The following is a 23981-nucleotide window of genomic DNA, read 5'->3' as shown; positions in this document are numbered from 1 at the left end:
TTACTGAACTCAATGTTCAGTCCACAAGACGGTAGAGTGCAGTTACTGAACTCAATGTCGAGTCCACAAGGCTGTAGAGTGCAGTTACTGAACTCAATGTTCAGTCCACAAGGCTGTCGTGTGCAGATACTGAACTCAATGTCGAGTCCACAAGGCTGTAGAGTGCAGTTACTGAACTCAATGTTCAGTCGACAAGGCTGTAGAGTGCAGTTACTGAACTCAATGTTCAGTCCACAAGGCTGTAGAGTGCAGTTACTGAACTCAATGTCGAGTCCACAAGGCTGGAGAGTGCAGTTACTGAACTCAATGTCGAGTCCACAAGGCTGTAGAGTGCAGTTACTGAACTCAATGTTCAGTCCACAAGGCTGTAGTGTGCAGATACTGAACTCAATGTCGAGTCCACAAGACTGTAGAGTGCAGTTACTAAACTCAATGTCGAGTCCACAAGACTGTAGTGTGCAGATACTGAACTCAATGTCGAGTCCACAAGGCTGTAGAGTGCAGTTACTGAACTCAATGTTCAGTCCACAAGTCTGTAGATTGCAGTTACTGAACTCAATGTTCAGTCCACAAGGCTGTAGAGTGCAGTTACTTAACTCAATGTTCAGTCCACAAGGCTGTAGAGTGCAGTTACTGAACTCAATGTTCAGTCCACAAGGCTGTAGAGTGCAGTTACTGAACTCAATGTTCAGTCCACAAGGCTGTAGAGTGCAGTTACTGAACTCAATGTCGAGTCCACAAGACTGTAGAGTGCAGTTACTGAACTCAATGTCGAGTCCACAAGACTGTAGAGTGCAGTTACTGAACTCAATGTTCAGTCCACAAGGCTGTAGAGTGCAGTTACTGAACTCAATGTTCAGTCCACAAGGCTGTAGAGTGCAGTTACTGTACTCAATGTTCAGTCCACAAGGCTGTAGAGTGCAGTTACTGAACTCAATGTTCAGTCCACAAGGCTGTAGAGTGCAGTTACTGAACTCAATGTTCAGTCCACAAGGCTGTAGAGTGCAGTTACTGAACTCAATGTTCAGTCCACAAGACTGCAGAGTGCAGTTACTGAACTCAATGTCGAGTCCACAAGACTGTAGAGTGCAGTTACTGAACTCAATGTCGAGTCCACAAGACTGTAGAGTGCAGTTACTGAACTCAATGTTCAGTCCACAAGACTGTAGAATGCAGTTACTGTACTCAATGTTCAGTCCACAAGGCTGTAGAGTGCAGTTACTGAACTCAATGTTCAGTCCACAAGGCTGTAGAGTGCAGTTACTGAACTCAATGTTCAGTCCACAAGGCTGTAGAGTGCAGTTACTGAACTCAATGTCGAGTCCACAAGACTGTAGAGTGCAGTTACTGAACTCAATGTCGAGTCCACAAGACTGTAGAGTGCAGTTACTGAACTCAATGTTCAGTCCACAAGGCTGTAGAGTGCAGTTACTGAACTCAATGTTGAGTCCACAAGACTGTAGAGTGCAGTTACTGAACTCAATGTCGAGTCCACAAGGCTGTAGAGTGCAGTTACTGAACTCGATGTCGAGTCCACAAGGCTGTAGAGTGCAGTTACTGAACTCAATGTCGAGTCCACAAGACTGTAGAGTGCAGTTACTGAACTCAATGTCGAGTCAACAAGACTGTCGAGTGCAGTTACTGAACTCGATGTCGAGTCCACAAGGCTGTAGAGTGCAGTTACTGAACTCAATGTTGAGTCCACAAGACTGTAGAGTGCAGTTACTGAACTCAATGTCGAGTCCTCAAGGCTGTAGAGTGCAGTTACTGAACTCAATGTTCAGTCCACAAGGCTGTAGAGTGCAGTTACTGAACTCAATGTCGAGTCCACAAGGCTGTAGAGTGCAGTTACTGAACTCAATGTTCAGTCCACAAGACTGTAGAGTGCAGATACTGAACTCAATATTCAGTCCACAAGGCTGTCGAGTGCAGTTACTGAACTCAATGTTCAGTCCACAAGGCTGTAGAGTGCAGTTACTGAACTCGATGTCGAGTCCACAAGGCTGTAGAGTGCAGTTACTGAACTCAATGTTCAGTCCACAAGGCTGTAGAGTGCAGTTACTGAACTCGATGTCGAGTCCACAAGGCTGTAGAGTGCAGTTACTGAACTCAATGTTCAGTCCACAAGGCTGTAGAGTGCAGTTACTGAACACAATGTCGAGTCCACAAGGCTGGAGAGTGCAGTTACTGAACTCAATGTTGAGTCCACAAGACTGTAGAGTGCAGTTACTGAACTCAATGTTCAGTCCACAAGGCTGGAGAGTGCAGTTACTGAACTCAATGTTGAGTCCACAAGACTGTAGAGTGCAGTTACTGAACTCAATGTTCAGTCCACAAGGCTGTAGAGTGCAGTTACTGAACTCAATGTTCAGTCCACAAGGCTGCAGAGTGCCGTTACTGAACTCAATGTCGAGTCCACAAGACTGTAGAGTGCAGTTACTGAACTCAATGTTCAGTCCACAAGACTGTAGAGTGCAGTTACTGAACTCAATGTTGATTCCACAAGACTGTAGAGTGCAGTTCCTGAACTCAGTGTTGATTCCACAAGACTGTTGAGTGCAGTTACTGAACTCAATGTTGATTCCACAAGACTGTAGAGTGCAGTTACTGAACTCAATGTCGAGTCCATAAGACTGGAGAGTGCAGTTACTGAACTCAATGTTCAGTCCACAAGACTGTAGAGTGCAGTTCCTTAACTCAATGTCGAGTCCACAAGGCTGTAGAGTGCAGTTACTGAACTCAATGTTCAGTCCACAAGGCTGTAGAGTGCAGTTACTGAACTCAATGTTCAGTCCACAAGGCTGTAGAGTGCAGTTACTTAACTCAATGTTCAGTCCACAAGGCTGTAGAGTGCAGTTACTGAACTCAATGTTGATTCCACAAGACTGTAGAGTGCAGTTACTGAACTCAATGTCGAGTCCATAAGACTGTAGAGTGCAGTTACTGAACTCAATGTTCAGTCCACAAGACTGTCGAGTGCAGATACTGAACTCAATGTTCAGTCCACAAGGCTGTAGAGTGCAGTTACTTAACTCAATGTTCAGTCCACAAGACTGTAGAGTGCAGTTACTGAACTCAATGTTCAGTCCACAAGGCTGCAGAGTGCAGTTACTGAACTCAATGTTCAGTCCACAAGGCTGTAGAGTGCAGTTACTGAACTCAATGTCGAGTCCACAAGGCTGTAGAGTGCAGTTACTGAACTCAATGTTCAGTCCACAAGGCTGCAGAGTGCAGATACTGAACTCAATGTTCAGTCCACAAGGCTGTAGAGTGCAGTTACTGAACTCAATGTTCAGTCCACAAGGCTGTAGAGTGCAGTTACTGAACTCAATGTCGAGTCCACAAGGCTGTAGAGTGCAGTTACTGAACTCAATGTTCAGTCCACAAGACTGTAGAGTGCAGATACTGAACTCAATGTTCAGTCCACAAGGCTGTCGAGTGCAGTTACTGAACTCAATGTTCAGTCCACAAGGCTGTAGAGTGCAGTTACTGAACTCGATGTCGAGTCCACAAGGCTGTAGAGTGCAGTTACTGAACTCAATGTTCAGTCCACAAGGCTGTAGAGTGCAGTTACTGAACTCGATGTCGAGTCCACAAGGCTGTAGAGTGCAGTTACTGAACTCAATGTTCAGTCCACAAGGCTGTAGAGTGCAGTTACTGAACACAATGTCGAGTCCACAAGGCTGGAGAGTGCAGTTACTGAACTCAATGTTGAGTCCACAAGACTGTAGAGTGCAGTTACTGAACTCAATGTTCAGTCCACAAGGCTGGAGAGTGCAGTTACTGAACTCAATGTTGAGTCCACAAGACTGTAGAGTGCAGTTACTGAACTCAATGTTCAGTCCACAAGGCTGTAGAGTGCAGTTACTGAACTCAATGTTCAGTCCACAAGGCTGCAGAGTGCCGTTACTGAACTCAATGTCGAGTCCACAAGACTGTAGAGTGCAGTTACTGAACTCAATGTTCAGTCCACAAGACTGTAGAGTGCAGTTACTGAACTCAATGTTGATTCCACAAGACTGTAGAGTGCAGTTCCTGAACTCAGTGTTGATTCCACAAGACTGTTGAGTGCAGTTACTGAACTCAATGTTGATTCCACAAGACTGTAGAGTGCAGTTACTGAACTCAATGTCGAGTCCATAAGACTGGAGAGTGCAGTTACTGAACTCAATGTTCAGTCCACAAGACTGTAGAGTGCAGTTCCTTAACTCAATGTCGAGTCCACAAGGCTGTAGAGTGCAGTTACTGAACTCAATGTTCAGTCCACAAGGCTGTAGAGTGCAGTTACTGAACTCAATGTTCAGTCCACAAGGCTGTAGAGTGCAGTTACTTAACTCAATGTTCAGTCCACAAGGCTGTAGAGTGCAGTTACTGAACTCAATGTTGATTCCACAAGACTGTAGAGTGCAGTTACTGAACTCAATGTCGAGTCCATAAGACTGTAGAGTGCAGTTACTGAACTCAATGTTCAGTCCACAAGACTGTCGAGTGCAGATACTGAACTCAATGTTCAGTCCACAAGGCTGTAGAGTGCAGTTAGTTAACTCAATGTTCAGTCCACAAGACTGTAGAGTGCAGTTACTGAACTCAATGTTCAGTCCACAAGGCTGCAGAGTGCAGTTACTGAACTCAATGTTCAGTCCACAAGGCTGTAGAGTGCAGTTACTGAACTCAATGTCGAGTCCACAAGGCTGTAGAGTGCAGTTACTGAACTCAATGTTCAGTCCACAAGGCTGCAGAGTGCAGATACTGAACTCAATGTCGAGTCCACAAGGCTGCAGAGTGCAGTTACTGAACTCAATGTTCAGTCCACAAGACGGTAGAGTGCAGTTACTGAACTCAATGTCGAGTCCACAAGGCTGTAGAGTGCAGTTACTGAACTCAATGTTCAGTCGACAAGGCTGTAGAGTGCAGTTACTGAACTCAATGTCGAGTCCACAAGGCTGTAGAGTGCAGTTACTGAACTCAATGTTCAGTCCACAAGACGGTAGAGTGCAGTTACTGAACTCAATGTTCAGTCCACAAGGCTGTAGAGTGCAGTTACTGAACTCAATGTTCAGTCCACAAGGCTGTCGTGTGCAGATACTGAACTCAATGTCGAGTCCACAAGGCTGTAGAGTGCAGTTACTGAACTCAATGTTCAGTCGACAAGGCTGTAGAGTGCAGTTACTGAACTCAATGTTCAGTCCACAAGGCTGTAGAGTGCAGTTACTGAACTCAATGTCGAGTCCACAAGGCTGGAGAGTGCAGTTACTGAACTCAATGTCGAGTCCACAAGGCTGTAGAGTGCAGTTACTGAACTCAATGTTCAGTCCACAAGGCTGTAGTGTGCAGATACTGAACTCAATGTCGAGTCCACAAGACTGTAGAGTGCAGTTACTAAACTCAATGTCGAGTCCACAAGACTGTAGTGTGCAGATACTGAACTCAATGTCGAGTCCACAAGGCTGTAGAGTGCAGTTACTGAACTCAATGTTCAGTCCACAAGTCTGTAGATTGCAGTTACTGAACTCAATGTTCAGTCCACAAGGCTGTAGAGTGCAGTTACTTAACTCAATGTTCAGTCCACAAGGCTGTAGAGTGCAGTTACTGAACTCAATGTTCAGTCCACAAGGCTGTAGAGTGCAGTTACTGAACTCAATGTTCAGTCCACAAGGCTGTAGAGTGCAGTTACTGAACTCAATGTCGAGTCCACAAGACTGTAGAGTGCAGTTACTGAACTCAATGTCGAGTCCACAAGACTGTAGAGTGCAGTTACTGAACTCAATGTTCAGTCCACAAGGCTGTAGAGTGCAGTTACTGAACTCAATGTTCAGTCCACAAGGCTGTAGAGTGCAGTTACTGTACTCAATGTTCAGTCCACAAGGCTGTAGAGTGCAGTTACTGAACTCAATGTTCAGTCCACAAGGCTGTAGAGTGCAGTTACTGAACTCAATGTTCAGTCCACAAGGCTGTAGAGTGCAGTTACTGAACTCAATGTTCAGTCCACAAGACTGCAGAGTGCAGTTACTGAACTCAATGTCGAGTCCACAAGACTGTAGAGTGCAGTTACTGAACTCAATGTCGAGTCCACAAGACTGTAGAGTGCAGTTACTGAACTCAATGTTCAGTCCACAAGACCGTAGAATGCAGTTACTGTACTCAATGTTCAGTCCACAAGGCTGTAGAGTGCAGTTACTGAACTCAATGTTCAGTCCACAAGGCTGTAGAGTGCAGTTACTGAACTCAATGTTCAGTCCACAAGGCTGTAGAGTGCAGTTACTGAACTCAATGTCGAGTCCACAAGACTGTAGAGTGCAGTTACTGAACTCAATGTCGAGTCCACAAGACTGTAGAGTGCAGTTACTGAACTCAATGTTCAGTCCACAAGGCTGTAGAGTGCAGTTACTGAACTCAATGTCGAGTCCACAAGACTGTAGAGTGCAGTTACTGAACTCAATGTTCAGTCCACAAGACTGTAGAGTGCAGTTACTGTACTCAATGTTCAGTCCACAAGGCTGTAGAGTGCAGTTACTGAACTCAATGTTGAGTCCACAAGACTGTAGAGTGCAGTTACTGAACTCAATGTCGAGTCCACAAGGCTGTAGAGTGCAGTTACTGAACTCGATGTCGAGTCCACAAGGCTGTAGAGTGCAGTTACTGAACTCAATCTTGAGTCCACAAGACTGTAGAGTGCAGTTACTGAACTCAATGTCGAGTCCACAAGACTGTCGAGTGCAGTTACTGAACTCGATGTCGAGTCCACAAGGCTGTAGAGTGCAGTTACTGAAAATGTTGAGTCCACAAGACTGTAGAGTGCAGTTACTGAACTCAATGTTCAGTCCACAAGACTGTAGAGTGCAGATACTGAACTCAATGTTCAGTCCACAAGGCTGTCGAGTGCAGTTACTGAACTCAATGTTCAGTCCACAAGGCTGTAGCGTGCAGTTACTGAACTCGATGTCGAGTCCACAAGGCTGTAGAGTGCAGTTACTGAACTCAATGTTGAGTCCACAAGGCTGTAGAGTGCAGTTACTGAACTCAATGTTCAGTCCACAAGGCTGTAGAGTGCAGTTACTGAACACAATGTCGAGTCCACAAGGCTGGAGAGTGCAGTTACTGAACTCAATGTTGAGTCCACAAGACTGTAGAGTGCAGTTACTGAACTCAATGTTCAGTCCACAAGGCTGGAGAGTGCAGTTACTGAACTCAATGTTGAGTCCACAAGACTGTAGAGTGCAGTTACTGAACTCAATGTTCAGTCCACAAGACTGTAGAGTGCAGTTACTGAACTCAATGTTGATTCCACAAGACTGTAGAGTGCAGTTCCTGAACTCAGTGTTGATTCCACAAGACTGTTGAGTGCAGTTACTGAACTCAATGTTGATTCCACAAGACTGTAGAGTGCAGTTACTGAACTCAATGTCGAGTCCATAAGACTGTAGAGTGCAGTTACTGAACTCAATGTTCAGTCCACAAGACTGTAGAGTGCAGTTCCTGAACTCAATGTCGAGTCCACAAGGCTGTAGAGTGCAGTTACTGAACTCAATGTTCAGTCCACAAGGCTGTAGAGTGCAGTTACTGAACTCAATGTTCAGTCCACAAGGCTGTAGAGTGCAGTTACTTAACTCAATGTTCAGTCCACAAGGCTGTAGAGTGCAGTTACTGAACTCAATGTTGATTCCACAAGACTGTAGAGTGCAGTTACTGAACTCAATGTCGAGTCCATAAGACTGTAGAGTGCAGTTACTGAACTCAATGTTCAGTCCACAAGACTGTCGAGTGCAGTTACTGAACTCAATGTTCAGTCCACAAGGCTGTAGAGTGCAGTTACTTAACTCAATGTTCAGTCCACAAGACTGTAGAGTGCAGTTACTGAACTCAATGTTCAGTCCACAAGGCTGCAGAGTGCAGTTACTGAACTCAATGTTCAGTCCACAAGGCTGTAGAGTGCAGTTACTGAACTCAATGTCGAGTCCACAAGGCTGTAGAGTGCAGTTACTGAACTCAATGTTCAGTCCACAAGGCTGTAGAGTGCAGATACTGAACTCAATGTCGAGTCCACAAGGCTGCAGAGTGCAGTTACTGAACTCAATGTTCAGTCCACAAGACGGTAGAGTGCAGTTACTGAACTCAATGTCGAGTCCACAAGGCTGTAGAGTGCAGTTACTGAACTCAATGTTCAGTCGACAAGGCTGTAGAGTGCAGTTACTGAACTCAATGTCAAGTCCACAAGGCTGTAGAGTGCAGTTACTGAACTCAATGTTCAGTCCACAAGACGGTAGAGTGCAGTTACTGAACTCAATGTCGAGTCCACAAGGCTGTAGAGTGCAGTTACTGAACTCAATGTTCAGTCCACAAGGCTGTAGTGTGCAGATACTGAACTCAATGTCGAGTCCACAAGGCTGTAGAGTGCAGTTACTGAACTCAATGTTCAGTCCACAAGACTACAAAGTGCAGTTACTAAACTCAATGTCGAGTCCACAAGGCTGTAGAGTGCAGTTACTGAACTCAATGTTCAGCCCACAAGACTGTAGAGTGCAGTTACTGAACTCAATGTTCAGTCCACAAGGCTGTAGAGTGCAGTTGCTGAACTCAATGTTCAATCCACAAGACTGTAGAGTGCAGTTACTGAACTCAATGTCGAGTCCACAAGACTGTAGAGTGCAGTTACTGAACTCAATGTTCAGTCCACAAGGCTGTAGAGTGCAGTTACTGAACTCAATGTTCAGTCCACAAGGCTGTAGAGTGCAGTTACTGTACTCAATGTTCAGTCCACAAGGCTGTAGAGTGCAGTTACTGAACTCAATGTTCAGTCCACAAGGCTGTAGAGTGCAGTTACTGAACTCAATGTTCAGTCCACAAGGCTGTAGAGTGCAGTTACTGAACTCAATGTTCAGTCCACAAGACTGCAGAGTGCAGTTACTGAACTCAATGTCGAGTCCACAAGGCTGTAGAGTGCAGTTACTGAACTCAATGTCGAGTCCACAAGACTGTAGAGTGCAGTTACTGAACTCAATGTCGAGTCCACAAGACTGTAGAGTGCAGTTACTGAACTCAATGTTCAGTCCACAAGGCTGTAGAGTGCAGTTACTGAACTCAATGTCGAGTCCACAAGGCTGTAGAGTGCAGTTACTGAACTCGATGTCGAGTCCACAAGGCTGTAGAGTGCAGTTACTGAACTCAATGTTCAGTCCACAAGACTGTAGAGTGCAGTTACTGTACTCAATGTTCAGTCCACAAGGCTGTAGAGTGCAGTTACTGAACTCAATGTTGAGTCCACAAGACTGTAGAGTGCAGTTACTGAACTCAATGTCGAGTCCACAAGGCTGTAGAGTGCAGTTACTGAACTCGATGTCGAGTCCACAAGGCTGTAGAGTGCAGTTACTGAACTCAATCTTGAGTCCACAAGACTGTAGAGTGCAGTTACTGAACTCAATGTCGAGTCCACAAGACTGTCGAGTGCAGTTACTGAACTCGATGTCGAGTCCACAAGGCTGTAGAGTGCAGTTACTGAAAATGTTGAGTCCACAAGACTGTAGAGTGCAGTTACTGAACTCAATGTTCAGTCCACAAGACTGTAGAGTGCAGATACTGAACTCAATGTTCAGTCCACAAGGCTGTCGAGTGCAGTTACTGAACTCAATGTTCAGTCCACAAGGCTGTAGCGTGCAGTTACTGAACTCGATGTCGAGTCCACAAGGCTGTAGAGTGCAGTTACTGAACTCAATGTTGAGTCCACAAGGCTGTAGAGTGCAGTTACTGAACTCAATGTTCAGTCCACAAGGCTGTAGAGTGCAGTTACTGAACACAATGTCGAGTCCACAAGGCTGGAGAGTGCAGTTACTGAACTCAATGTTGAGTCCACAAGACTGTAGAGTGCAGTTACTGAACTCAATGTTCAGTCCACAAGGCTGGAGAGTGCAGTTACTGAACTCAATGTTGAGTCCACAAGACTGTAGAGTGCAGTTACTGAACTCAATGTTCAGTCCACAAGACTGTAGAGTGCAGTTACTGAACTCAATGTTGATTCCACAAGACTGTAGAGTGCAGTTCCTGAACTCAGTGTTGATTCCACAAGACTGTTGAGTGCAGTTACTGAACTCAATGTTGATTCCACAAGACTGTAGAGTGCAGTTACTGAACTCAATGTCGAGTCCATAAGACTGTAGAGTGCAGTTACTGAACTCAATGTTCAGTCCACAAGACTGTAGAGTGCAGTTCCTGAACTCAATGTCGAGTCCACAAGGCTGTAGAGTGCAGTTACTGAACTCAATGTTCAGTCCACAAGGCTGTAGAGTGCAGTTACTGAACTCAATGTTCAGTCCACAAGGCTGTAGAGTGCAGTTACTTAACTCAATGTTCAGTCCACAAGGCTGTAGAGTGCAGTTACTGAACTCAATGTTGATTCCACAAGACTGTAGAGTGCAGTTACTGAACTCAATGTCGAGTCCATAAGACTGTAGAGTGCAGTTACTGAACTCAATGTTCAGTCCACAAGACTGTCGAGTGCAGTTACTGAACTCAATGTTCAGTCCACAAGGCTGTAGAGTGCAGTTACTTAACTCAATGTTCAGTCCACAAGACTGTAGAGTGCAGTTACTGAACTCAATGTTCAGTCCACAAGGCTGCAGAGTGCAGTTACTGAACTCAATGTTCAGTCCACAAGGCTGTAGAGTGCAGTTACTGAACTCAATGTCGAGTCCACAAGGCTGTAGAGTGCAGTTACTGAACTCAATGTTCAGTCCACAAGGCTGTAGAGTGCAGATACTGAACTCAATGTCGAGTCCACAAGGCTGCAGAGTGCAGTTACTGAACTCAATGTTCAGTCCACAAGACGGTAGAGTGCAGTTACTGAACTCAATGTCGAGTCCACAAGGCTGTAGAGTGCAGTTACTGAACTCAATGTTCAGTCGACAAGGCTGTAGAGTGCAGTTACTGAACTCAATGTCAAGTCCACAAGGCTGTAGAGTGCAGTTACTGAACTCAATGTTCAGTCCACAAGACGGTAGAGTGCAGTTACTGAACTCAATGTCGAGTCCACAAGGCTGTAGAGTGCAGTTACTGAACTCAATGTTCAGTCCACAAGGCTGTAGTGTGCAGATACTGAACTCAATGTCGAGTCCACAAGGCTGTAGAGTGCAGTTACTGAACTCAATGTTCAGTCGACAAGGCTGTAGAGTGCAGTTACTGAACTCAATGTCGAGTCCACAAGGCTGGAGAGTGCAGTTACTGAACTCAATGTCGAGTCCACAAGGCTGTAGAGTGCAGTTACTGAACTCAATGTTCAGTCCACAAGGCTGTAGTGTGCAGATACTGAACTCAATGTCGAGTCCACAAGACTGTAGAGTGCAGTTACTGAACTCAATGTCGAGTCCACAAGACTGTAGTGTGCAGATACTGAACTCAATGTCGAGTCCACAAGGCTGTAGAGTGCAGTTACTGAACTCAATGTTCAGTCCACAAGTCTGTAGAGTGCAGTTACTGAACTCAATGTTCAGTCCACAAGGCTGTAGAGTGCAGTAACTGAACTCAATGTTCAGTCCACAAGGCTGTAGAGTGCAGTTACTGAACTCAATGTCGAGTCCACAAGGCTGTAGAGTGCAGTTACTGAACTCAATGTTCAGTCCACAAGACTACAAAGTGCAGTTACTAAACTCAATGTCGAGTCCACAAGGCTGTAGAGTGCAGTTACTGAACTCAATGTTCAGTCCACAAGGCTGTAGAGTGCAGTTACTGAACTCAATGTTCAGTCCACAAGACTGTAGAGTGCAGTTACTAAACTCAATGTCGAGTCCACAAGGCTGTAGAGTGCAGTTACTGAACTCAATGTCGAGTCTACAAGGCTGTAGAGTGCAGTTACTGAACTCAATGTTCAGTCCACAAGGCTGTAGAGTGCAGTTACTGAACTCAATGTTCAGTCCACAAGACTGTAGAGTGCAGTTACTGAACTCAATGTTCAGTCCACAAGACTGTAGAGTGCAGTTACTGAACTCAATGTCGAGTCTACAAGGCTGTAGAGTGCAGTTACTGAACTCAATGTTCAGTCCACAAGGCTGTAGAGTGCAGTTACTGAACTCGATGTTCAGTCCACAAGGCTGTAGAGTGCAGTTACTGAACTCAATGTTCAGTCCACAAGACTGTAGAGTGCAGTTACTAAACTCAATGTCGAGTCCACAAGGCTGTAGAGTGCAGTTACTGAACTCAATGTCGAGTCTACAAGGCTGTAGAGTGCAGTTACTGAACTCAATGTTCAGTCCACAAGGCTGTAGAGTGCAGTTACTGAACTTAATGTTCAGTCCACAAGACTGTAGAGTGCAGTTACTGAACTCAATGTTCAGTCCACAAGACTGTAGAGTGCAGTTACTGAACTCAATGTCGAGTCTACAAGGCTGTAGAGTGCAGTTACTGAACTCAATGTTCAGTCCACAAGGCTGTAGAGTGCAGTTACTGAACTCGATGTTCAGTCCACAAGGCTGTAGTGTGCAGATACTGAACTCAATGTTCAGTCCACAAGGCTGTAGAGTGCAGTTACTGAACTCAATGTCGAGTCTACAAGGCTGTAGAGTGCAGTTACTGAACTCAATGTTCAGTCCACAAGGCTGTAGAGTGCAGTTACTGAACTCGATGTTCAGTCCACAAGGCTGTAGAGTGCAGTTACTGAACTCGATGTTCAGTCCACAAGGCTGTAGAGTGCAGTTACTGAACTCGATGTTCAGTCCACAAGGCTGTAGAGTGCAGTTACTGAACTCAGTGTTCAGTCCACAAGGCTGTAGAGTGCAGTTACTGAACTCGATGTTCAGTCCACAAGGCTGTAGAGTGCAGTTACTGAACTCAATGTTCAGTCCACAAGGCTGTAGAGTGCAGTTACTGAACTCAATGTTCAGTCCAGAAGGCTGTAGAGTGCAGTTACTGAACTCAATGTTCAGTCCACAAGGCTGTAGAGTGCAGTTACTGAACTCAATGTTCAGTCCAGAAGGCTGTAGAGTGCAGATACTGAACTCGATGTCGAGTCCACAACTCTGTAGAGTGCAGTTACTGAACTCAATGTTCAGTCCACAAGGCTGTAGAGTGCAGTTACTGAACTCAATGTTCAGTCCAGAAGGCTGTAGAGTGCAGATACTGAACTCGATGTCGAGTCCACAACTCTGTAGAGTGCAGTTACTGAACTCAATGTTCAGTCCACAAGGCTGTAGAGTGCAGTTACTGAACTCAATGTTCAGTCCACAAGGCTGTAGAGTGCAGTTACTGAACTCAATGTTCAGTCCAGAAGGCTGTAGATTGCAGATACTGAACTCGATGTCGAGTCCACAAGGCTGTAGAGTGCAGTTACTGAACTCGATGTTCAGTCCACAAGGCTGTAGAGTGCAGTTACTGAACTCAATGTTCAGTCCACAAGGCTGTAGAGTGCAGTTACTGAACTCGATGTTCAGTCCAGAAGGCTGTAGAGTGCAGTTACTGAACTCAATGTCGAGTCCACAAGGCTGTAGAGTGCAGTTACTGAACTCGATGTTCAGTCCAGAAGGCTGTAGAGTGCAGTTACTGAACTCGATGTCGAGTCCACAAGGCTGTGGAGTGCAGTTACTGAACACGATGTCGAGTCCACAAGGCCGTAGAGTGCCAAATGGAAAGATGAGGAGCTGCTCCTCGAGCTTGCGTTGATGTTCGCTGGAACGCTGGAGTGGCCAAGGACAGAGGCGTGGGCCGCTCACAATGTGGTCGCCTCTACGTCGGCGAGACCAAACGCAGACTGGTGGCCGCTTTCCGGAACGCCTCCGCTCAGTCCGTGAGCATGACCCCGAGCTTCCGGTCACTGGCCATTTCAACACAACCACCCCCCCACCCCCACCCCAGCTGCTCCCACGCCCATATTTGCAGACGCTGCCTGACCTGCTGAGTATTTCTAGCACTTTCTGCTTTTGTATCAGCTATACAACAACAACTGATAATCAGAGTAAACAGACAGCAATAACTTATCAGAGTAAACAGACAACAACTGATCAGAGTAAACAGACAACAACTGATCAGAGTAAACAGACAACAACTGATCAGAGTAAACAGACAACTGATCATCAGAGTAAACATAACAACTGATCAGAGTAAACATACAACAACAACTGAGAATAAACATACAACAACTGATCATCAGAGGAAACATACAACAACAACTGATCAGAGTAAACATACAACAACTGATCAGAGTAAACATACAAAAACAACTGATCAGAGTAAACATACAACAACTGATCAGAGTAAACATACAACAACTGAGAGTAAACATACAACAACTGATCAGAGTAAACATACAACAACTGATAATCAGAGTAAACATACAATAACAACTGATCAGAGTAAACATACAACAACAACTGATCATCAGAGTAAACATACAACAACTGATCAGAGTAAACATACAACAACAACTGAGAATAAACATACAACAACTGATCATCAGAGGAAACATACAACAACAACTGATCAGAGTAAACATACAACAACTGATCAGAGTAAACATACAACAACTGAGAGTAAACATACAACAACTGATCAGAGTAAACATACAACAACTGATAATCAGAGTAAACATACAATAACAACTGATCAGAGTAAACATACAACAACAACTGATCATCAGAGTAAACATACAACAACTGATCAGAGTAAACATACAACAACAACTGATCAGGATAAACATACAACAACAACTTATTATCAGAGTAAACATACAACAACTGATTATCAGAGTAAACATACAACAACAACTGATCAGGCTAATCAATTACTCTGTCCCCCAATACCCCCGTGTTACTGTTCCCCCCAATACCGTACCCCCGTGTTACTGTTCCCCCAATACCCCCGTGTTACTGTTCGCCCAATACCCCCGTGTTACTGTACCCCCAATACCGTACCCCCTTGTTACTGTTCCCCCAATACCCCCGTGTTACTGTACCCCCAATACCGTACCCCCGTGTTACTGTTCCCCCAGTACCGTACCCCCGTGTTACTGTTCCCCCAATACCCCCGTGTTACTGTACCCCCAATACCGTACCCCCGTGTTACTGTTCCTCCAATACCCCCGTGTTACTGTACCCCCAATACCGTACCCCCTTGTTACTGTTTCCCCTATATCCCCGTGTTACTGTACCCCCAGTACCGTACCCCCATGTTACTGTTCCCCCAATACCCCCGTGTTACTGTACCCCCCAATACCGTACCCCCGTGTTACTGTTCCCCCAGTACCGTACCCCCGTGTTACTGTTCCCCCAATACCCCCGTGTTACCGTACCCCCGTGTTACTGTTCCTCCAATACCCCCGTGTTACTGTACCCCCAATACCGTACCCCCTTGTTACTGTTTCCCCTATATCCCCGTGTTACTGTACCCCCAGTACCGTACCCCCATGTTACTGTTCCCCCAATACCCCCGTGTTACTGTACCCCCCAATACCGTACCCCCGTGTTACTGTTCCCCCAGTACCGTACCCCCGTGTTACTGTTCCTCCAATACCCCCGTGTTACTGTACCCCCAATACCGTACCCCCGTGTTACTGTTCCTCCAATACCCCTGTGTTACTGTACCCCCAATACCGTACCCCCGTGTTACTGTTTCCCCAATACTGCACAGTATTGGGCTCTTGCTGTACCCTGAGATTAGCGACAGTCAGTTTGTGATTTATTTGGCTTTTACAGGTCTGCTAAAGATCCGAATGGAGATGGAGGGGGATGGACGGACTCTGCCACCCCCTGCCTTGGCTGCGAGGAGCACGGGGGCCTTCACCTGTGCTACGTGTGGTGACCACTTCAGCCGCTCCCATGCCCTCCAACAGCACCTGCGGGTCCACGCCGGGCAGCGGGCGTTCGGTGAAATGAGCTTCACCCGGTCGGCGGCCGTCTCCTCCCACGAGCAGTGTAACAGGGGAGAGCGTCTGGCCGTCTGCGATGTCTGCGGCAAGGGCTTCACGGTGGCCGCTCTGCTCGCTCGGCACCAGGCGGCACACACCGGGCAGGAGGCCCACGAGTGCGGCCTGTGCGGTAAAACATTCGCCCTGGCTGCCAACTTCCGGCAACACCAGCGGCTGCACTTTGCCGCGGAGACTTACCGTTGTGACCAGTGTGGCAGGTGCTTTGTGCAGCGGGAGCAGCTGATGCAGCACCAGCGCAGCCACGGCCTGCGGGAGACCTTCATCTGTCGGGCCTGTGGCAAAGGCTTCACTCAGGAGCGCTTCCTGCAGTGGCACATGCCCGTTCACGCCGGCCTCAAGTTGCCAGGAGAGGCTGGAGCCTCCGTCGCTGGGCCTTCAAACTCCTCCATCGCTGGGCTCTCCGACACCTCCGTCGCTGGGAACACCTCCATCGCTGGGCTCTCCAGCACCTCCGTCGCTGGGCTCTCCAACACCTCCGTCACTGGGACCACCTCCATCGCTGGGCTCTCCAGCACCTCCGTCACTGGGACCACCTCCATCGCTGGGCTCTCCAACACCTCCGTCACTGGGAAAACCTCCATCACGGGGCTCCCCAAGACCTCCATGACTGGGCTCTCCAACACCTCCATCGCTAGGAACACCTCCATTGCTGGGCCTTCAAACTCCTCCATCGCTGGGCTCTCCAATACCTCCATCGCTGGGATCCCCAACACTTCCGTCGCTGGGCCTTCAAACTCCGCTGTCGCTGGGCTCGCCAATAACTCCATTGCTGGGCCTTCAGACTCCTCCATCAATGGGCACTCCAAGACCTCCATCACTGGGCCTCCAAACTGCTCCATCGCTCGGCTCTCCAGCTCCTCCACCGTGGGGCCCTCCCGCACCGTGGAGCAGCGACTGACCTGCGGGGTGTGTGGCGACTCCTTCAGCCGGTCGCAGGCCCTGCAGCAGCACCAGCGGGTGCATGTCCGCCAGCGGGTCTTCTCGGAGTCGGGCTGCGGCCCCTCGTCCGACTCCAGCCCCTCAGGCCAGGCCTGCTCCAGCTGCGGCCAGGCCTCGACCGCGGCAAGCCCGCAGGCCAAATACCAGGCCTCCACCCCCGGCCGCTCCCACCGCCGGTGCCCCCGCTGTGGGCAGATGTTGGGCAGACACCCCGGCTCGGAGCAGGGCGGGCACCAGCGGCCCTTCCGATGCGGGGCCTGCGGGAGCTGCTTCAGCCAGTGGCGTCGGCTCCAACTGCACCAGCGTTGCCATGTCCTGCCCGAGGCCTACACCTGCCCGGCCTGCAAGAAGGGCTTCACCCGTCCCCACTACCTCCGCTGGCACATGAGGCTGCACCGCGGGGAACCAGGACTGGAGAGGGAGGCCCGGGGACAGGCCCAGCCGCAGGCCGCCAACTCTTTCATCTGCGACACCTGCGGGGACAGCTTCCGTCAGTGGGCGAGTCTGCAGTCCCACCAGAACATTCACCGCAAGCAGGCAGCTACTCAGACTACAGTGGTTCAAGCAACAGCCTCCAGTGACTGAGGAAACAGTTCACTGTGTAAAAACAGGGTACAGACTGAGAGAGAGAGAGAGAGACTGGGTACAGACTGAGAGAGAGGGAGAGAGAGAGAGACTGGGTACAGACTGAGAGAGAGGGAGAGTGACACCGGGTAATGACAGAGAGAGAGAGAGAGACTGGGTACAGACTGAAAGAGAGGGAGAGAGAGAGAGAGAGTGACACCGGGTAAAGACACAGAGAGAGAGCGAGACTGGGTACAGACTGAGAGAGAGAGAGAGAGAGAGAGACTGGGTACAGACTGAGAGAGAGAGAGAGAGAGAGAGACTGGGTACAGACTGAGAGAGAGGGAGAGAGAGAGAGACTGGGTACAGACTGAGAGAGAGGGAGAGTGACACCGGGTAAAGACAGAGAGAGAGAGAGAGACTGGGTACAGACTGAGAGAGAGAGAGAGAGAGAGACTGGGTACAGACTGAGAGAGAGAGAGAGAGAGATAGAGAGAGAGAGAGAGAGAGAGAGACTGGGTACAGACTGAGAGAGAGGGAGAGAGAGAGAGACTGGGTACAGACTGTGAGAGAGGGAGAGTGACACCGGGTAAAGACAGAGAGAGAGAGAGACTGGGTACAGACTGAGAGAGAGGGAGAGAGAGAGAGAGAGAGACTGGGTACAGACTGAGAGAGAGAGAGAGAGAGAGATAGAGAGAGAGAGAGAGAGAGAGACTGGGTACAGACTGAGAGAGAGGGAGAGAGAGACACCGGGTACAGACTGAGAGAGAGGGAGAGTGACACCGGGTAAAGACAGAGAGAGAGAGAGAGACTGGGTACAGACTGAGAGAGAGGGAGAGAGAGAGAGAGAGAGAGAGACTGGGTACAGACTGAGAGAGAGGGAGAGAGACTGGGTACAGACTGAGAGAGAGGGAGAGAGAGAGAGAGAGAGACACCGGGTAAAGACAGAGAGAGAGAGAGAGAGAGACTGGGTACAGACTGAGAGAGAGGGAGAGTGACACCGGGTAAAGACAGAGGGAGAGAGAGAGACTGGGTACAGACTGAGAGAGAGGGAGAGAGAGAGAGAGAGAGAGACTGGGTACAGACTGAGAGAGAGGGAGAGAGAGACACCGGGTACAGACTGAGAGAGAGGGAGAGAGAATGACACCGGGCCAAGACTGAGAGAGAGACTGGGTGCAGACTGAGAGAGAGAGAGAGACACTGGGTACAGACTGAGAGAGAGAGAGAGAGACACCGGGTAAAGACTGAGAGAGAGAGAGAGAGACTGGGTACAGACTGAGAGAGAGGGAGAGAGAGAGTGACACCGGGTAAAGACTGAGAGAGAGAGAGAGAGACCGGGTAAAGACTGAGAGAGAGAGAGAGAGAGAGAGAGAGACTGGGTACAGACTGAGAGAGAGGGAGAGAGAGAGAGAGAGTGACACCCGGTAAAGACTGAGAGAGAGAGAGAGAAAGACCGCGTACAGACTGAGAGGGAGAGAGAGAGAGAGACAGCGGGTTCAGACTGAGAGAGAGAGAGACACACCGGGTACAGACTGAGAGAGAGAGAGAGAGAGAGACACCGGGTACAGACTGAGAGAAAGGGAGAGAGAGAGAGAGAGAGTGACACCGGGTAAAGACTGAGAGAGAGAGAGAGACCGGGTAAAGACTGAGAGAGAGACCGGGTACAGACTGAGAGAGAGAGAGAGAGAGAGAGAAAGAGAGAGAGAGAGAGACCGCGTACAGAGAGAGAGAGAGAGAGAGAGAGAGAGACATTGGGTAAAGACTGAGAGAGAGAGAGACCGGGTAAAGAGTGAGAGAGAGAGAGAGAGACCGGGTACAGACTGAGAGAGAGAGAGAGAGAGAGAGAGAGAAAGAGAGAGAGAGAGACCGCGTACAGACAGAGAGAGACAGAGAGACATCGGGTACAGACTGAGAGAGAGAGAGAGAGAGAGCGGGTACAGACTGAGAGAGAGAGAGCGGGTACAGACTGAGAGAGAGAGAGAGAGAGAGAGTGGCCGGGTACAGACTGAGAGAGAGAGAGAGAGAGAGAGAGAGATAGAGACCGGGTACAGACTGAGAGAGAGAGACCGGGTACAGACTGAGAGAGAGAGAGACACCGGGTACAGACAGCGAGAGAGAGAGAGACACCGGATACAGACTGAGAGAGAGAGAGAGAGAGACACCGGGTACAGACTGAGAGAGAGAGAGAGAGAGAGACACCGGGTAAAGACTGAGAGAGAGAGAGAGACACCGGGTACAGACTGAGAGAGAGAGAAGGAGAGAGACACCAGGTAAAGACTGAGAGAGAGAGAGAGAGAGAGACACCGGGTACAGACTGAGAGAGAGAGAGAGAGACTGGGTACAGACTGAGAGAGAGAGAGAGAGAGAGAAAAACACCGGGTACAGACTGAGAGAGAGAGAGAGAGAGACTGGGTACATACTGAGAGAGAGAGAGTGACACCGGGTAAAGACTGAGAGAGAGAGAGAGAGACTGGGTACAGACTGAGAGAGAGAGAGAGAGAGACTGGGTACATACTGAGAGAGAGAGAGTGACACCGGGTAAAGACTGAGAGAGAGAGAGAGAGACTGGGTACAGACTGAGAGAGAGAGAGAGACACCGGGTAAAGATTGAGAAAGAGAGAGAGAAAGACCACGTACAGACTGAGAGGGAGAGAGAGAGAGAGAGACAGCGGGTACAGACTGAGAGAGAGAGAGAGACACCGGGTACAGACTGAGAGAGAGAGAGAGAGAGACACCGGGTACAGACTGAGAGAAAGGAAGAGAGAATGAGAGAGAGTGACACCGGGTAAAGACTGAGAGAGAGAGAGAGAGACCGGGTAAAGACTGAGAGAGAGAGAGAGAGAGAGAGAGAGACTGGGTGCAGACTGAGAGAGAGGGAGAGACACCGGGTTAAGATTGAGAGAGAGAAAAAGAGAGAGAGACCGCGTACAGACTGAGAGAGAGAGAGAGACATCGGGTACAGATTGAGAGAGAGAGAGAGAGAGACTGGGTACATACTGAGAGAGAGAGAGTGACACCGGGTAAAGACTGAGAGAGAGAGAGAGACTGGGTACAGACTGAGAGAGAGAGAGAGAGAGAAAGAGAGAGGGAGAGACCGCGTACAGACTGAGAGGGAGAGAGAGAGAGAGACAGCGGGTACAGACTGAGAGAGAGAGAGAGACTGGATACAGACTGAGAGAGAGTGAGAGAGAGAGAGAGAGAGACTGGGTACAGACTGAGAGAGAGGGAGAGAGAGACACCGGGTACAGACTGAGAGAGAGGGAGAGAGAATGACACCGGGTAAAGACTGAGAGAGAGAGACTGGGTACAGACTGAGAGAGAGAGAGAGACACTGGGTACAGACTGAGAGAGAGAGAGAGAGACACCGGGTAAAGACTGAGAGAGAGAGAGAGAGACTGGGTACAGACTGAGAGAGAGGGAGAGAGAGAGTGACACCGGGTAAAGACTGAGAGAGAGAGAGAGAGAGAGAGAGACTGGGTACAGACTGAGAGAGAGGGAGAGAGAGAGAGAGAGTGACACCGGGTAAAGACTGAGAGAGAGAGAGAGAGAGAGAGAGAGACTGGGTACAGACTGAGAGAGAGGGAGAGAGACTGGGTACAGACTGAGAGAGAGAGAGTGACACCGGGTAAAGACTGAGAGAGAGAGAGAGAGAGACTGGGTACAGACTGAGAGAGAGGGAGAGAGAGAGAGAGAGTGACACCGGGTAAAGACTGAGAGAGAGAGAGAGAGAGAGAGACTGGGTACAGACTGAGAGAGAGGGAGAGAGAGAGAGAGAGTGACACCGGGTAAAGACTGAGAGAGAGAGAGACTGGGTACAGACTGAGAGAGAGGGAGAGAGAGAGAGAGAGTGACACCGGGTAAAGACTGAGAGAGAGAGAGAGAGACTGGGTACAGACTGAGGGAGAGAGAGAGAAAGAGAGAGAGAGAGACCGCGTACAGACAGAGAGAGAGAGAGAGAGAGACATCGGGTACAGACTGAGAGAGGGAGAGAGACAGGGTACAGACTGAGAGAGAGTGAGACACCGGGTACAGACTGAGAAAGAGAGACCGGGTTCAGACTGAGAAGGAGAGACAGAGAGAGAGAGACATCGGGTACAGACTGAGAGAGAGAGAGAGAGAGAGACCGGGTACAGACTGAGAGAGAGAGAGAGAGAGAGACATCGGGTACAGACTGAGAGAGAGAGAGAGAGACAGACACCGGGTACAGACTGAGAGAGAGAGAGAGAGAGAGAGACATCGGGTACAGACTGAGAGAGAGAGAGAGAGAGAGAGACCGGGTACAGACTGAGAGAGAGAGACCTGGTACAGACTGAGAGAGAGAGAGACACCGGGTACAGACAGCGAGAGAGAGAGAGACACCGGGTACAGACTGAGAGAGAGAGAGACACTGGGTAAAGACTGAGAGAGAGAGAGAGAGAGACACCGGGTACAGACTGAGAGAGAGAGAGAGAGAGACACCGGGTGCAGACTGAGAGATAGAGACAGACACCGGGTACAGACTGAGAGAGATGGAGAGAGACTTTGTACAGACTGAGAGAGAGAGAGAGAGAGAGAGAGAGACTGGGTACAGACTGAGAGAGAGAGAGACACCGGGTAGAGACAGCGAGAGAGAGAGAGAGACACCGGGTACAGACTGAGAGAGAGAGAGAGAGAGTGAGACACCAGGTACAGACTGAGAGAGAGAGAGAGAGAGTGACACCGGGTAAAGACTGAGAGAGAGAGAGAGAGACCGGGTAAAGACTGAGAGAGAGAGAGAGAGAGACTGGGTACAGACTGAGAGAGAGAGAGAGAGAGAGAGAGAAAGAGAGAGAGAGAGACCGCGTACATACTGAGAGGGAGAGACAGAGAGAGAGAGACACCAGGTACAGACAGAGAGAGAGAGAGACACCGGGTACAGACTGAGAGAGAGAGAGAGAGAGAGAGAGTGACATCGGGTACAGACTGAGAGAGAGAGAGAGACCGGGTACAGACTGAGAGAGAGAGAGACACCGGGTACAGACTGAGAGAGAGAGACCGGGTACAGACTGAGAGAGAGAGAGACACCAGGTACAGTCTGAGAGAGAGAGACTGGGTACGGACTGAGAGAGAGCGAGAGACACCGGGTACAGACTGAGAGAGAGAGAGACACCGGGTACAGACTGAGAGAGAGAGGCCGGGTACAGACTGAGAGAGAGAGAGAGACCGGGTACAGACTGAGAGAGAGAGAGAGAGAGACACCGGGTACAGACTGAGAGAGAGAGAGAGAGAAACACCGGGTACAGACTGAGAGAGAGAGACCGGGTACAGACTGAGAGAGAGAGACCGGGTACAGACTGAGAGAGAGAGAGAGACTCCGGGTACAGACTGAGAGAGAGAGAGAGAGAGAGACACTGGGTACAGACTGAGAGAGAGAGAGAGAGAGAGAGAGAGAGAGACACCGGGTACAGACTGAGAGAGAGAGAGAGACACCAGGTACAGACTGAGAGAGAGAGAGAGAGAGAGAGAGAGAGTGACACCGGGTAAAGACTGAGAGAGAGAGAGAGATACTGGGTACAGACTGAGAGAGAGGGAGAGAGAGAGTGACACCGGGTAAAGACTCAGAGAGAGAGAGACTGGTACAGACTGAGTGAGAGGGAGAGAGAGAGAGAGAGTGACACCGGGTAAAGACTGAGAGAGAGAGAGAGAGACTGGGTACAGACTGAGAGAGAGAGAGAGACATCGGGTAAAGATTGAGAGAGAGAGAAAGAGAGACCGCGTACAGACTGAGAGGGAGAGAGAGAGACATCGGGTACAGACAAAGAGAGAGAGAGAGAAAGAGACACCGGGTACAGACTGAGAGAAAGGGAGAGAGAGAGAGAGAGAGAGAGAGTGACACCGGGTAAAGACTGAGAGAGAGAGAGAGACACCGGGTAAACACTGAGAGAGAGGGAGAGACACTGGGTACAGACTGAGAGAGAGGAAGAGAGAGATAGAGAGTGACACCGGGTAAAGACTGAGAGAGAGAGAGAGAGAGACTGGGTACAGACTGAGAGAGAGAGAGACACCGGGTAAAGTTTGAGAGGGAGAGAGAGAGGGAAAGAGAGAGAGACACCGGGTAAAGACTGAGAGAGAGAGAGAGACTGGGTACAGACTGAGAGAGAGGGAGAGAGAGAGAGAGAGTGACACCGGGTGAAGACTGAGAGAGAGAGAGACCGGGTAAAGACTGAGAGAGAGAGAGACTGGGTACAGACTGAGAGAGAGAGAGAGAGTGACACCGGGTAAAGACTGAGAGAGAGAGCGAGAGACCGGGTAAAGACTGAGAGAGGGAGAGAGAGAGACTGGGTACAGACTGAGAGAGACAGAGAGAGAGAGAAAGAGAGAGAGAGAGACCGCGTACAGACTGAGAGGGAGAGACAGAGAGAGAGCGACACCGGGTACAGAGAGAGAGAGAGAGAGAGAGAGACACCGGGTACAGACTGAGAGAGAGAGAGAGAGAGAGACATCGGGTACAGACTGAGAGAGAGAGACCGGGTACAGACTGAGAGAGAGAGAGACACCGGGTACAGACTGAGAGGGAGAGACCGGGTACAGACTGAGAGAGAGAGAGAGAGAGACTGAC

General features: G+C 49.0%; 1 protein-coding gene across 1 annotated transcript in view; it reads left to right on the top strand.

Annotated features, from left to right (window-relative positions):
* LOC137356256 (zinc finger protein 184-like) overlaps positions 1-23981 on the top strand; it is a 145193-nt gene that overhangs the window by 30153 nt on the left and 91059 nt on the right. Inside the window, exon 2 of the mRNA XM_068022129.1 lies at positions 15669-17452. Within this exon, the coding sequence (XP_067878230.1) occupies positions 15669-17425 (1757 nt within the window). The 3' untranslated portion in view covers positions 17426-17452. The remainder of the gene's footprint in view (positions 1-15668; positions 17453-23981) is intronic.

The sequence above is a fragment of the Heterodontus francisci genome, chromosome 45, assembly GCF_036365525.1.
Source record: "Heterodontus francisci isolate sHetFra1 chromosome 45, sHetFra1.hap1, whole genome shotgun sequence".
In the NCBI taxonomy this organism is placed as follows: domain Eukaryota; kingdom Metazoa; phylum Chordata; class Chondrichthyes; order Heterodontiformes; family Heterodontidae; genus Heterodontus; species Heterodontus francisci.
Note: the sequence above shows the minus strand (reverse complement) of the source record. Positions and strands in the feature narration are given on the sequence as shown.